Below are 14,883 nucleotides of genomic sequence, written 5' to 3' on the forward strand. Positions count from 1 at the left end.
TAAGTGCTGGAATAAGTTCATAGACAACGGTGCGAAAGACAAAGGCGCGCGCCGACAACTGAGCACAAGACGGAGGCGCGCGCTGAAGAAAATTACAGTTTTTAGGGGCTCCAACGGGGGGTTTTATTGGGGAACCCCCCCCCACTTTACTTAATAGACATCGCGCCGGCGTTATGGGGGTTTGGGGGGTTGTAACCCTCCACATTTTACTGTAAACTTAACTTTTTCCCTTAAAAACAGGGAAAAAGTGAAGTTTTCATTAAAATGTGTGGGGTTATAACCCCCCAAACACCCCCCAACGCCCCCACAACACGGCGCGATGTCTATTAAGTAAAGTGGGGGGTTCCCCCCCCCACACCCCCCCATCGGAGCCCTAAAAACTGTAATTTTGAGCGGCGCGCACCTCCACGCTGCGCTCAATTGTCTGGGCGCGCCCTTGTCCCGGCGCGCTTTTGACCTGACACCGCTGGAATATACTGAGAATAGATGTGCTTTTAGTGCCTTCCTGAGTTGAAGGTAGGAAGGGATCTGTCGCAAGTAGGCCGGGAGAAAATTCCAAATCTTGGGGCCTTGGAACTTGACACAACACAAATAAAAGCTCAGAGTGATGCCAACATCCTAAAAACAAGCAATCTAATACAAAAAAAACCCTCAAATAATCACATAAAAACCATAGAGGCAAGGAATAACTCCTATAATAAGTAGCGTCTCGCTTCCTCCTAAAAAGGCAGGAGGAGCTCAGTGTCAGAAAATAAAAACAGCTGACTCGTTCCATAGTCTAGGCCAGATGATGAAGGAAAGCATTAATAGTACTTCTGACCCAGGAATATATTTCACCAAGCACTCTGCGGCCACCTTTTGCGCATTGCTGAAGCAGTTCATCCCTGGTGGGTTCTCTGCTGCTTACCCATTGATAACACAAAACAGTGCCCATGATGACAAGCAGCGAAATAGACACAATAAGCCCCCACACTGTCCCACCAGTTTCTGTGCCACGAAGCAGAGACGTTGGCACCACAGGGACATTACAGACATGGTGTTTGCATGCCTCGCAGAGCTTTCTTTCATGGGGTCCTTCTGTATGTTGTCCATTATTGACACTGCGTGGTTTGTTGTAGATTTGCTGCCCATAGCATTGCTTTCGAATACTAAGCACTAAGTTTCCCAAGATTCTACGAACCGACGTCTCTAGGTCAAATTTGGGCTCCTCGAATTGGTCACAGCATTTTCTACACTTCTGTCCAAAGACTCTCACCTTTACCTCGTGAATGGCCTTCTTCATATAGAACTGTATGGTCACACGGGCTGATGACCATTTGTGACCACAGGAAGAGCAATCAAACCTACAGGGAGATGAGAAAAGAGTCAAAGATGAGCCACATGCAGCACAGTTATCTATTAACTGGCTTTTCATGAAGAGAGTCACCCAAAGTGGTTAACAATACGGTGATCAGGTCCTCTTAAGTATGTCCCTATCTGCCATGGCAGATTCAGAATGTAACAGTGGGACCTGGAGCAATGGAGAGATGAAGTGACTTGCTCAGAGTCACAGGGATCAGGCTGGGATTGAACTCACAACCTCAGGGGTTGAGACAGCAGCTCTAACCACTAGGCCACGCCTCCCATGTAATATTCTCATTATTGATTTTCAAACTTTGACAGTGCAATGCAATTAATTGAACATAAAACACTGCATAAAACACACTATTAATTACACAAGTAATACATAAAACAATCATTTTCTCCCACCCTCCTTCCAATTATTAATACAATAAGACATATTATGTGATTACAATATTATGATTAAGTCATTTTAATCCTCAAAATACATTTTTTTTTGTTGTTTTATCTGGTTCAGGACAAAGAGTCACAAATATTAAATGTTGATTAGTCTGTATTCATAGAAAGGGCAGTTCCATAATGGGGAGCCTCTAATTACAAGCCTGGAAGAGGCACAAATACTTTGGACAACTATAAAGCAGGTGTAAATGTTTACACCTAGTTTGAGAACATACATGGCCTGCCCCCCCCCCCCCTCATTTCGTGCTCAGGCCGACCCAAAATTGAGACCCCCCATCACTATGGCTGACAGGAATCCCCAAGCCTGGACAGGGGGTGAGGTCCTCTGGCTGTCAGAAGCTCCCCTCTGGTCACAGTCGGTGGTTCTTTCCGTGGGCCAGTCATGCCAGCCCCTCCCTCCCTCCGCCCAGCACATGTCCTATCTCTCTGCCAGTCCTTCTATCCCTCTCTATTCTGACCTATCGATGTCTTCCTTATGTATAGTCTGTAAACTGCCTTGTGTACTGTTCCTTGCCATTTTTTTAATCATTTTAACCTATTTTACAAAGTACCAGACTATTTATTTTTTGTTCCCCTCCCTTTTGTTTTGATCCTTCTCCCTCTCTTTTTCATTGTAAACCGCCTAGAAGTCGCAAGATTGTGGCGGTATAGAAGAATAAAGTTATTATTATTATTATTATACAAATGTATTTCTGCCCTTTTCCATTTTGTATCGGTATGTTAATGTTTGTCTATAATAATAATTGTAATTTGTTTTTAACTTATGCCCTCTTTATTCTTTGTTTTTATATTATATAAAACCGCTTTGAATTTTGATAAGGCGGTATATCAGATTTTTAAATAAACCTGAAACCTGAAGCCTAATGAACAAACATAAACTTAAAAATGTATTTTATTTTTAAAAAACTTATATTCCACTTATACATAAGCAGATTGCAAAAAAATCACCCAAACATAGGGCTCCTTTTACAAAGCTGCGATGGCGGTTTTAGAGCATGCTAGACGCTAATGCCAGCATTGAGCTGGCGTTAGTTCTAGCCACGTAGCGTAGGTTTACTGCGTACTAAAATTCTGCTTGCGCTAAAAACGCTATTGCAGCTTTGTAAAAGGAGCCCATAATCATAAGATAAAAACACCAAAAAAACCAAATACAGATAACATTCCTTTAATCACTTCATTCCTTCAGTCACTGCTTCTTAACCACTTTGAAAATAAATGATTTTAATAATTTTTTAAAACTCTGAATGCTATTATTCATTCTCAATTGTCCAACCAGAATATTCCAGAGCTCTGGTACTAACATTTAATATACCTGAGAGAAGGAAAATAAAGCATCTTTTAAGCAGGGCGGAAATTTCTGAAGAATGAAGATGTTGCTTTCGTCTTTGGTCAGACTCGGGGGCCCAGTGCCGCTGCCCTGTTTACGACCCTCTAACCCCAGACCTGACATTAAGGAGTAGGGAGCTGTTATTTTCCCTGTAAAGTCTGAGAAAGCACTGGAGAATGAAGTGGTTGTAACTTACCAAAGGAGATGTAGCCATTTTGGGATTCTGTATGGGACGCTGGTCTCAGCAGCTGCCTAAGAAGCGTCTGAGAATCATTGCACATCGGGGTCCTATGCCTAACGAACAGACACCTGACCCCACCTAATCCAGCCAATACTCTAACTGGCACCCATGTCACCGGTGCCAGAGAATCGCACCTGCCTGACTGAGGGATCCCTTGCCGCGATCAGCTGATGGCAAGGGATCCCTCGATCAGGCAGGTGCGATTCTCTAACTGGCACCGGTGATCAGGGGGATCATACATGTCATTATTAGAATTATTTATACATGGAACTGGAGCGTAAATGTTACCACCCACATTATAAAATCACCCCTAAAGTGTATAAAAAAATGTCTTTCTGGATGTTTACAATGATTGCACACCTCCTAGTGTGGTACAGAAGAGCTTACCTTGCAAATGCACCGTGTTGTATATAAGATTTCCAGCCTATCTTCTGGTGCCATTTCAGGTCCTGCTCCTCCTGCTCCAAAATCCAACCGTCTGTCTGGTGGACTTTTCGTATCTCCTCAAAAAAGATATTGTTCCACCGATACAGCTCTAACATTTTCCCTTAGTAAAACTCAATGTATTTTCCTGTTGTTCAGTGGTCAGCTAGAGCCTAATGTGGATTTCTGTTCCTCCACGCCTCCTTTATCAAGATGTAGATGGTTTCGGGGTTTGTTTGTTTTTTTCTTAAAGAGGGTTAACAAATGAAATATCTAAACACACCCTATATTGAGCAAATAGCTTCTGAGTGGAGTATGGCGTTACTTGCTCTGGCTCAAGTCCATTGTTTCCTAGTGAAGACCAAGCCTTGCCTCCATTAGCAAGCTTCCAGGAACAGGCGGTGAAAGAATAAACAGGCCGAAAGAAAAGCTCAGTAAATATTGAAAACTCCATCAATCTAGCTTCAAATTTTAAAACAAAGGGAGATAGGGGCAGAGACCAGCTCCCTTTGCATACAAGTGGGGAAGAAAGAAGGAATCAGTCTGGTACAAGTGCAGTGAGTTGGCTTGGGGATACCTTTGAGTTAGGGTACTGGGGAGGGGGTGCTGAAGAGGGGACATGTGTACACCCAGTTTACCCACTTTTCATTTGTTCTTGCAAGGTGCTGAGAGCTGTCCCCATCTCTTAGGCTAGACCTAAGTGCAGCCCATCTCTACATACAAGAATTAAACTCTTGGAGAAAATTGAAAAGCAAAACCGGTGAATTGGAGGAGGTACTAGAAGGCCTGGAAAAACCAGACAAAGTGCTCAAAAGCCAATAAAATTGATCCAGACTGTTAGACAGGACTAAAAGAGACAAAAGTAGCACAGAAAGTCCTGGGATCAGCACCTTTAACTCAGAAACAGACTCTGCAAGTATTCCTGTATCTTCCGGGGCCCTGGGATGACTCTTTCTTCTGGCTTCCAGCCTCATTTTGGTAATTTCCTAAGGCTAGACCATAGAACAAAGTCTTCCTTACCATCAGTCCATTTACAGCTGATGTAATTTCTTACAAATTAGCCTCAGTTGCTTTGGATTACTTTACCTTGTTCATAAGTGGGTCGCAAAGGATTTTAGTGTAAAAAGAAATTCTGGGATCTTACAACGCCATGGAAAAAAGCTCAGCCGATTCCTACTCAAGAACTACACCACTATCCAAGCTATAGAGGAGAATTTCAACCTGAGGAGTGCTGTCGACAGATGACGGATGCGTGAATGCAGAGCTCCATCACTGGTCTCTTCATATCTTAGTCTACATTTACAAGGTCACAGCCAAACCTTTCACTTCCTGACGCATAGCCAGAAAGGGCTTCTTCCTTTCCTGGGTAACTTTCGGGACATTTGAGTAAATCCAGACCATAAAATAAATCTTGAGAATATCTGAAATATATAATGAAGCAATATTTCGGTTACTCTCAAGAATTGATTTTTATTGTTGAACATTGACCCTCCCTACCCTTCCTCTGTTGAGCCAGAGTTGAGTTTCAATAGGGGCTGTTTGATTAGCTTGCGTTTGTTGTACCTGCTTTGTGTGTGTAGACCAGGGGTATCAAAGTACCTCCTCGAGGGCCGCAATCCAGTCGGGTTTTCAGGATTTCCCCAGTGAATATGCATGAGACAGATTAAAAACAAATGCCAGGAAGTTCTTCTTTACCCAACGTGTGGTGGACACCTGGAATGCGCTTCCAGAGGACGTAATAGGGCAGAGAACGGTACTGGGGTTCAAGAAAGGATTGGACAATTTCCTGCTGGAAAAAGGGATAGAGGGGTATAGATAGAGGATTACTGCACAGGTCCTGGACCTGTTGGGCCGCCGCATGAGTGGACTGCTGGGCACGATGGACCTCAGGTTTGACCCAGCGGAGGCATTGCTTATGTTCTTATGAAAGCAGTGCGTGCAAATAGATCTCAAGCATATTCATTAGGGAAATCCTGAAAACCCGACTGGATTGCGGCCCTCGTGGAGGGACTTTGAGACCCCTGGTGTAGAGTAAGAAGATCCTAAGACTGAGTATAATGGACTGATTAACAGCTGTTCAGGCTGAGCCGGAATTGCTCAGCTACATAAGTCACTTGTAACCATAACAAGCTTCACCTATTTTGTGTTGGTTCACAAAGGGGAGCAGTCAATATTTGTTCAGTGCTTATCGCAAATCATTTTCAAACGTTGTTAACATTTAGAGAGAACAAAAGTCTCTAAAATATGAAGACGGTGAAACATTTTGCAAGTTGAGACACATGCAGGGGAGGGCGTGGCCTAGTGCTTAGAGGTGCTGCCCCAAAACCCCGAGGCCATGAGCTCAATCCTAGCCTGCTCCCCATGACGCTGGGCAAGTCACCCCACCCCCCATTGCCCCAAGCACCACAGCGACATCATCAGTCTGCCTAGGGTCTCCAGATTTGTTGTAGAAAAAAGGAGGACACAGGGCTCTGCACCAAACCTTGTCTCTTCTCCAAGTCCAAGCTGTATCTGGAGGGTCTCCAAGCATGAAGGGATGCAACACACGGATGCTTTGGTGACTGTCCTGCCACGCCATGTTTTCCATCACCTTGCATAAACTCACTATATGTGTGTAAACTTGTAACCCGTTTCGAGCTCTCCTGAGAGGACGGGATATAAAACCGAATAAATTACATCTCCCCCAAGCACTATTATTTATTTTAAAAAATTATTTCCTGCCTAATACTATACACAATCTGTTTCCAGAGAGAAAAGAAACATAAAAATATCGTTATCACACATATCCCTCTTCAAATGACCAATAATTCAACAGCAAAATTGGTGGGAGCTCTACCACCCCCCCTCAGCCTCTCTGCCCCTTCCCACTCCTCCCCTCTTCCCTTCCCCCGTACCTTCACCACCATGAGCAACAACATCAAACGCATTCCTTGGAACCACGTCAGCTCTCCCACTGATGTCACTTCCTGGTGGTACACATAGGAAGTGGCGTCAGAGGGCGAGCCGAGGTCACGAGGAGCACATTGAACTTGTTACACGTGGCAGTGAACTAGAGGTACAGGGACCGGGAAGGGGGCACGTGCCCAGCAAGGGGGGAGGGGCACCTGTCACCCTCACTACGCCACTGCTCCCCAGCAATGAATTCCACAATCTAAAATGTAGCTTGTTCAGTTCAGTTGATATACACTTCCCCCTCCGTATTCGCGGGTTTTCGATCGAAGGCCCGCCCCCAAATTTACATCACAGGAAATCACTGCTCCTGGCATTGCACAGAGAAAATTGCTCCTCCCAGCTGCACTTTCTTCACTGGAACAGATCAGGTTATTCGCACTTTTCTGTCTTTTTTTTTGTTTTTTTGACCGAAAACCCGCAAATAACATACAAAAAGTTGAGGTTTTTCTCCACGAATGCGGCGGAGGAAGTGTACCGCAAATATAAAACCACGTTTAAAATGTATGCGGTTTACAATACAAGATTAAGGGGGAGGGGACAGAGTCAAGCAACAGTCGCATTTCAGGATCTACTTGGCATCTTTCAAGACCCTGTTGCAAATGCCAAGGTGCTGATGAATTAATGCATCAAAACCCTACACTTCGCTGGCAACCAAATTGGGGTCCTATGCACGGATATGATTCCCCCTCGTCAAGACTCGAGCTGCTGCATTCCGAATTAACGGCAGCGCCTTGATTTGTCATTTTGCCATTGCCGTAATCAGCTTCAGAGTACTAGATTGCAATATTGCATGAAAATCATATTGAGCAAGAAGCGGTTTACTTTTAACCTCTTCAACATATGCAATTTTGAAAAAAAGAGGACTTCGCCGCCTGTGTTACTTGCACACTCCTCGTCAGCTTGGAGTCGAACGTAACTATTCTGTAAGCGCATGCTTAATTTACCCAGTGTGGATTTGCAAGGGGGGGGGGTCTATATGGACAGGGCTCCCACTTACATAACTGACAGAAAACTGTAAGAGACACAAATATTTCTGATACTTAAGCCGGAGTATTTATACCACCTCTATGGCTGGTTTAAGCATGTTTATTTATTCATTCATTCAATTTTCTATACCGTTCTCCCAGGGGAGCTCAGAAGTTTAAATGAACTTATTCAGGTACTCAAGCATTTTTCCCTGTCTGTTCTGGCAGGCTCACAATCTATCTAATGTACCTGGGGCATTAGGGGGATTAAGTGACTTGCCCAGGGTCACAAGGAGCAGCGTGGGGTTTGAACCCACAACCTCAGGGTGCTGAGGCTGTAGCTTTAACCACTCTAGAAATCAAAATGTATTAGAAGAGACTCCCAGTAAAGGACAATCAAGCCATTGTGACATCACTGATGAGGTTGGCTCTTATTGGTGGAATGAGGCATTGTGACATCATAGCATCAGCTCTAGTTACTAGAATGACACGGTGACAAAATTCATCACCGTTCCCATCCCCATGTCATTCTTTAAGGAGAGAGGGAAGAATCAGAGTATGAATGGGCCCAGCCACTGACCCTCAAGCTTTGCGTTGAAGAATGCTGGGGTAGAAGGACTGAGGTTGAAATAGACACTACAAAATTACATGGGATTATTTCCCGCGGTTATCCACGGGGACGGGGACGGTGATGAATTTTGTCACTGTGTCATTCTCTAACCAGAAACTTTTCACACTATTTATTTATTCAATTTTCTATACTGTTCTCCCAGGGGAGCATAGAATGGTTTATGTGAGTTTATTTAGGTACTCAAGCAGTTTTCCCTGTCCGACCTGTTGGGCTCAAAATCTATCTAATGTACCTGGGGTAAAGGGGGATTAAGTGACTTGCCCAGGGTCACAAGGAGCAGCGTGGGGTTTGAACCCACAACCTCAGGGTGCTAAGGCTGGAGCTTTTAATCACTGCACCATGTATCTCCCCAGTTAGGCTTTCCTAGATTTTCCTTTTGAAGCACTGAATATCTGGTAGAATTTTACCAGTTCAAGGTGTGATCAATAAGTTCATTAAAAGATTTTAAAAAACAAGAGACCTTAGTCAGGGGTCACGTTTATTTCATCTACCATCAATGGCATTTGCATCTAATTCTGAAATGAAACACAGGAGAGTGGCCTAAGTTACAACAGAAATACAGGTCTTAAAACAATGAGAAGTAGAAAAATACAAAAAGAAGGAAAACAGAAAACAAGTCAAAGGAGAATGAGAAGAATGGAGGGTAAAACGTGATCCAGGAAGGGGGGAAGTTCCTGGCTTCGCATTGGCTCCCTTTGAAAAGAAATCTTTTTAAAAAAAAATTTAGGGCTCCTTTTTAATAAAGTGCCTAAACGCTAACGCATCCGTAACGGAGGCGTTAGCATATAGCATGCGCTAATATTTAGTGCACGCTAAAACATCTAGTGTACTTTAGTAAAAGGAGCCCAGAATACACATTAAAGAGAAACCTAAAATTCTAAAATGCTGCGATTAATCTGAAAACTGTGACATTATTGCCACTTTATGGAAAGAAATACTGTACATATAAAATTAGACAAACCACGAAAAGAACAATGAAGCAGTAGCTGCATGGGAGAGCTTTTGGTGGTACTTCAGAGCGGAGAGTGGGGGTTTCAATACATGGCTTCCTTCCACTTGGTCTCCTATGGCAAACTCCCCGCTGGCAGGCCTCACAGAGCGAGCTCTCATGCGGTCCCTGCAGACCGACATCCACCACGACAGCCTGAATTTCGTCTTCCACATCCTCTCCGTAGAATTGCTGCCGAATTCTGAGGATCAAGTTGTTCAGGGCGATCTCAACATTTGCCAGCTCAAATTCTGGCTCCTCAAATCCCGCCCTGCAGAATTTACATCTCTGCTTGAAGGGCCTCATCTTCACCGTGCCTCGTCTACTTTTCAGCTTCATGTGGAATAGTACCAGCACCTGAGCTGAGGCCCAGGAACGTCCACAAGATCGGCAACTGAATCTGGAAGGAGAATAGGACAAAGTAAAGGTGAGAGATGCCTCAGATAGCAGAGATGAATCTGGCAGTCCTTCTGCTCAGTTAACCCTTCATTTGGCATCGTTGCTCAGAAGCAACATGTGTCTTCTAAGGCTCTTATGGGGGATCTGCATCTCCCAATGCCTGTTACTGGGCGCTAATCAGCTAGCACGCCTTAGTAAAAGACCCCTAAAGATAGGACTCACTTTTCTGTGTATAAGTACCAACTCGACCCCCCTGAACGCCCCCACAATAGCTGGTTTTCAGTTTGGTGGTATTAACCGATTAAGTGCCACCAAAAATTTGCAGTTAGTGAGCCATTTCTGGCCTATTAAATCACTTTCCTCCACTTTTACTAAGTCAAGGTATCGGTTTCTATCACGGCCCAGTGCTAAGTGCTCCGACGCTGCTCCAGTGCTCACAGAATCCTATGAAGGTCGGAGCAGTTTCAGAGCATTTAGCAATGGAGGGCCTTTGAAAATCCTACCTCCGTGGTTTTTTGTTCTTTTTTTAACTTTATTTCTGTGCATTCGAGTGGACTAATATAGTAACAGCACTACGTAATCCTAAAGCCCAAAAATGAAGATCAGATTACAATCTAAGGAAGAAAAAAAATACCTACTCCTTTTTTATGCAAAAAGTCATGCCACTCATTATAATTATGAAATGGCACCAAACTGAAAACCAGCTATTGTGGGGGTGTTCAGGGGGGTCGTGCAGCTTCTTTCTATCCCTCTCTCCTCACTGTGAGACTGACATCCTTCCGCTCCGAGGTCTCGTAAACAGGAGGTTTGGGGGCTGCTGAATCGACGAGTTCAATATTTTCAGCAAATCAGGCAGAAGTAGTGTCAAGAATGGAGTCAGGGAGTGTCGGGGGCATTCGTGGGGGGGGGGGAGCGCTTCGAGGGAGTCAATCTTAACTAGGGCTTATTTTGTGGGTCTAGGGCTTATATTGGGAGAATTTTAAAAATCATGCTAGGGCTTATTTTTGGGGAAACAGGGTAATACATCTACTGAAAAATTTTAAATCTCAGTTAAAGGCTCGTTACTTTAAAATGGCATTTCACACGACTCTTATCATTTTCTTTCTTGCTAATACGGTTTTTCTATTCCTCTTTACCTTTTTGTTCTTTCCTATAATATATTGTAAATCTTTCCTTCTCTTTATAGCCAAATTGTATGTTTTTGTCATGTTTGTCCTGATCAATTTTCTAATTTTTAGCACTTTTCATTATAAACCACTTTGGTTTAACAATCTTGTTAATAATTGCAGTATCTCAAATAAAGTAACTGTCTACTCTCTCGTTATCTGCGAGAAAAATCAACAGTATCGGGCTATAAAGTGAATATAAATGTTAATTTTTATCTGACCTCAATGGACCCCCTGAAATTCATCCGGATCCCAGGTTAAGAATCTACTGGGGTTTTAACATGAGTAATGTGTTTCACATTTGCAATGGAAAGAATCGGTTTGTGTGAATGCTGCAAAGACATTTTCTGATGACAGCAACCCTCCCCATCTGCCCAAGACCCCCTGCTCTCCAGCTAGAGCTTTATTTTGAAATACTGACACATACAAGCCTCCTGTTAGAAACCCAGAAGTCCATGGTTCTCGCAGCTGTCCATATGGTGCCACATCCCAGTTTGCTTGGCCAATGTTTCAGCCATCTTATGTGGCTTTCTTTCAAGTAGCTGAAATGTCAAACAAACTGAGGCGTAGCACAAACCGGACCACTGCAAGAACACCACCAGCTGAAGAAGCCTAAGAGAACCAGAGGGATGTGGCTTGGTCATCAAGTTGGTCTGCTTAAGTACAAAGAAATTAAAAGAGAACAAAGAAGCTGCCTCTGATGCTTGTTCAGTGATCTAAGAGCATAAAAAGAACTATATAGGGTCAGAGCAATGGTCCGTCTAACCCAATATCGTTTCCATCACTGACCAATCCACATCACAGTACCTGGAAGAAACCTAAATAGTAGCAACATTCCAGAATCTCAAAGAGTAGCAAGATTCCGAAACCCCAAATAGGAGCAACATTCCATGCAAAAATCCCAAAGGGTAGAAAGATTCCGGAACCCCAAATAGGAGCAACATCCCATGCAGAAATCCCAAAGGGTAGCAAGATTCCGAAACCCCAAATAGGAGCAACATTCCATGCAAAAATCCCAAAGGGTAGAAAGATTCCGGAACCCCAAACAGGAGCAACATTCCATGCAGAAATCCCAAATAGTAGCAATATTCGATGCTACTGATCCCAGGGCAAGCAGTGGCTTTCCCTATGTCCTCTAGCTCAATAGCATTTCTTCAGCCTCCTATATCAGAACACCCAGATGGTGGGGCCATCTAGGTTAAGGTTATATTACAAAAAACATAGGCACCTATGATTGCCATTTTGTTGGCTTGTTCACCTTGGTATCCCGCATCTTACCTTGCAAATATATGTTGTCTATATTGCTCCCCACTAGGCTCCAAGGAAGTATTACACATTAGGTTCCAGCTGTCCTTGTGGCTTACCACTGATATCTTCTCCTGGAAAACGGACTTCCAGATGTCCATACACAAAGACATTTCCCAAGAGTTGTGGCTTATTTAGTTATGCAAATAAAAAACTGTTGTGATGAGAACCTCCTAGGTTTTCACACCATGGATTCTGGATGCTGTGTGCAAAATAGTTTATTGCCTTACAAGGAATGCAGTTTCTCCTTAAGTTTTGCATTCCTGTGAATCGAAACTGAAAGTGAGCTTTGCTGCCAAGCACAAAAAAACTTATGTAACCCTTTCTTGCCCAGTGAGTATCAGAGCATGTTAACTGAAGTATTTTTTGGTATATCTTGTGATCTCAGGGCTGGGACCAGCAAGCTGAGAGACAGAGAAGCACCAAAATCTACTCAATCAGCTCTCTCATTTCACCCCATGTCAACCCACTTATTTAGGATGGTTTTGCAGACAATTGTACTGTCAGTTCTTGATTATTGTAGTTTGGTGCTCCTGGGGGTGTCAGGGTCGGCACCAAGTACGCTCCAGGTTGCCCAAAATTCAGTGGTCAGGACTTTGTTTAGATTGGGAAGATGGGCGAATGTGACAGAAGATTATGTAAGTTTGAACTGGCTGAAGTTGAGGGATAGGATACGCTACAACAGGGATCTCAAAGTCCCTTCTTGAGGGCCACAATCCAGTCAGGTTTTCAGGATTTCCCCAATGAATAGGCATGAGATCTATGTGCATGCACTGCTTTCAGTGCATATTCATTGGGGAAATCCTGAAAACCCGACTGGATTGCGGCCCTCAAGGAGGGACTTTGAGATCCCTGCGCTACAAGTTATTGTTAACTGCACAATCTAAGGCCCAAGCGTCTTGCTCAGAGTCTCCTGCCACAGGCTCCTTCTCGTTTGTTTCGATCTGCAAGAGAGCTGAGGCTTACATCATCTAGGGATAGTATTTTCCATTGTATTGGGACTAGGGAATGGAATAACCTCCCCGGGTACATTCGTCAACAACAGAATATAAAAAATTTCAAGAGATTGCTTAAACGGCACCTCTTTTGCCTGATGAATTCAGGACATGAGATTTAAGGAAGAACAGAGATTAACGACAGCAAGGTATTGTATATGTAATTTTATATTTTTGTATGTGAGTTTATAGGGCGGGATATAAATAGATAAACCAGGGGTGTCCAATGTCGGTCCTCGAGGGCCGCAGTCCAGTCGGGGGTTTCAGGATTTCCCCAATGAATATGCATGAGATCTATTTGCATGCACTGCTTTCAGTGCATATTCATTGGGGAAATCCTGAAAACCCGACTGGACTGCGGCCCTCGAGGACCAACATTGGACACCCCTGAGATAAACCAAACCAAACCCAATAATGAAGTCCCAGAAGCTGAAATTTTGAATCAAAAGGTTTACTTAGGATGAGGTGCAAACATGGTACAATTTAGCATTCGCTATTTAGAGTCAAAAAATAACTTCTTGTTTCACAGTCTTTAGTAGGTTTCCTTATGGGGAAAATGGATCTTTGAAAAAATATACTCAAAAGGCTTCATTCACACACATATTAGGCCAGAGGTGTCAAACTCAATCACATGAAGAGGCCAAAATCGAAAACACAATCTCCGCCCCCCCCCCCCCCCCCCCACAATAGTACTAATTGTAATACCATTTTTTCCACACATTTTTCATATATACACACAATATAATCTTATTAACAACACATAATGGTTAAGCAGAAGATTAAGCTACACAATGCACACTGTACATATGCTTCTCAACATTCATTCCTACCAGAACACAGAGAACCCCTATGCAAATACAAGGCCAAAAACTAAAAGTACTCATACATAAAAACAGAAACCCTAAGATGCCAGACTCTGCATGCAGTACAACCCCAGAGAAATAGAAACAAATGCATTGCTTCCTGAACAGTGCAAAATATAGAGTCGCAATTGAAAATAAAATCATTCCCCCTACTTTTGTTGTCTGGTGATTTTGTTTTTCATCCCATCTTTTCATCCCACTTCCTTCTGTCTGTGTTCTTAACTGTTGCTGTTTATCTCTCCTTCGCTTTCTGCCATCTTTGGAAGTCAATAGGTTCTCCTTTCCTTCCCGTAGCCTGGAATCTCTCTCCTCTCCCATAGTCTGGCATCTCTCCTTTACTCCCTCTTTCCGAGGTCTAACATCTCTCTCTTTCTCTCCTTTCTGTGGTCTGGCTTCTCTCTCTCCTTCCCATTCCAGTGGTCTGACATCTCTTTCTTCCCTCCTTCCATCACCCTTCTCCGGAATCTGACATCTCTTCCTTCTTTGAGTCATCTCTCCTCCCTCCCAGTGTAACATTTCTCTCTCCCTCCTCTCCATCACTACCATGTCCAACAATTTTCCTCACCATCTCTCTTTCCCTCTCACTCCACACACCTGTGTGCAAGAATTTTCTTTTTCTCTTCCCTCACCCACTAGCAGATCTCTCTTTCCCTCCCTTCCTAACCCCCAGCTCCTGCAGCCTCTGTACTTCCCAACTCCCTCCCAGCCCGTACAGCATCTGTCCGTCTTGATTTCATATCCCCCTCCCCCGCAGCCTGTGTAGGATGTCCTTTCCTCATTGCCAACCCCAGCCCTCCCTTCTCAACTGGGTCCTATGGTACGACAGTC

At 43.7% G+C, this 14,883-nt stretch overlaps 2 protein-coding genes across 2 annotated transcripts; both read right to left on the minus strand.

The window, feature by feature from the left end:
• Nucleotides 1–366: 366 nt before the first annotated feature.
• LOC117367057 (receptor-transporting protein 3-like) lies at nucleotides 367–4,782 on the minus strand. The gene is made up of 2 exons (XM_033959273.1): nucleotides 3,756–4,782; nucleotides 367–1,343 (listed from the first exon to the last, which is right to left on the minus strand). Exons 1-2 carry the CDS (start codon nucleotides 3,908–3,910, stop codon nucleotides 779–781), a joined length of 720 nt encoding a protein of 239 aa, XP_033815164.1. The 5' UTR covers nucleotides 3,911–4,782; the 3' UTR covers nucleotides 367–778.
• A 4,028-nt stretch (nucleotides 4,783–8,810) lies between these two features.
• On the minus strand, nucleotides 8,811–12,439 carry LOC117367144 (receptor-transporting protein 3-like). Its single transcript, XM_033959454.1, has 2 exons — nucleotides 12,171–12,439; nucleotides 8,811–9,727 (listed from the first exon to the last, which is right to left on the minus strand). Exons 1-2 carry the CDS (start codon nucleotides 12,308–12,310, stop codon nucleotides 9,262–9,264), a joined length of 606 nt encoding a protein of 201 aa, XP_033815345.1. The 5' UTR covers nucleotides 12,311–12,439; the 3' UTR covers nucleotides 8,811–9,261.
• Between the last annotated feature and the right edge of the window lie 2,444 nt (nucleotides 12,440–14,883).

The sequence above is a fragment of the Geotrypetes seraphini genome, chromosome 9 (assembly GCF_902459505.1).
Source record: "Geotrypetes seraphini chromosome 9, aGeoSer1.1, whole genome shotgun sequence".
Lineage (NCBI taxonomy): Eukaryota > Metazoa > Chordata > Amphibia > Gymnophiona > Dermophiidae > Geotrypetes > Geotrypetes seraphini.

Excerpts from the sequence above, each read along its gene's own strand:
- LOC117367144 (XM_033959454.1), bottom strand. The coding sequence starts at position 12,310 with ATGTCTTTGTGTATGGACATCTGGAAGTCCGTTTTCCAGGAGAAGATA. Across the intron at positions 9,728-12,170 it reads AGACAACATATATTTGCAAG|ATTCAGTTGCCGATCTTGTG; the intron begins GTAAGATGCGGG and ends TTCTCCTTCCAG.
- LOC117367057 (XM_033959273.1), bottom strand. The coding sequence starts at position 3,910 with ATGTTAGAGCTGTATCGGTGGAACAATATCTTTTTTGAGGAGATACGA. Across the intron at positions 1,344-3,755 it reads CAACACGGTGCATTTGCAAG|GTTTGATTGCTCTTCCTGTG; the intron begins GTAAGCTCTTCT and ends ATCTCCCTGTAG.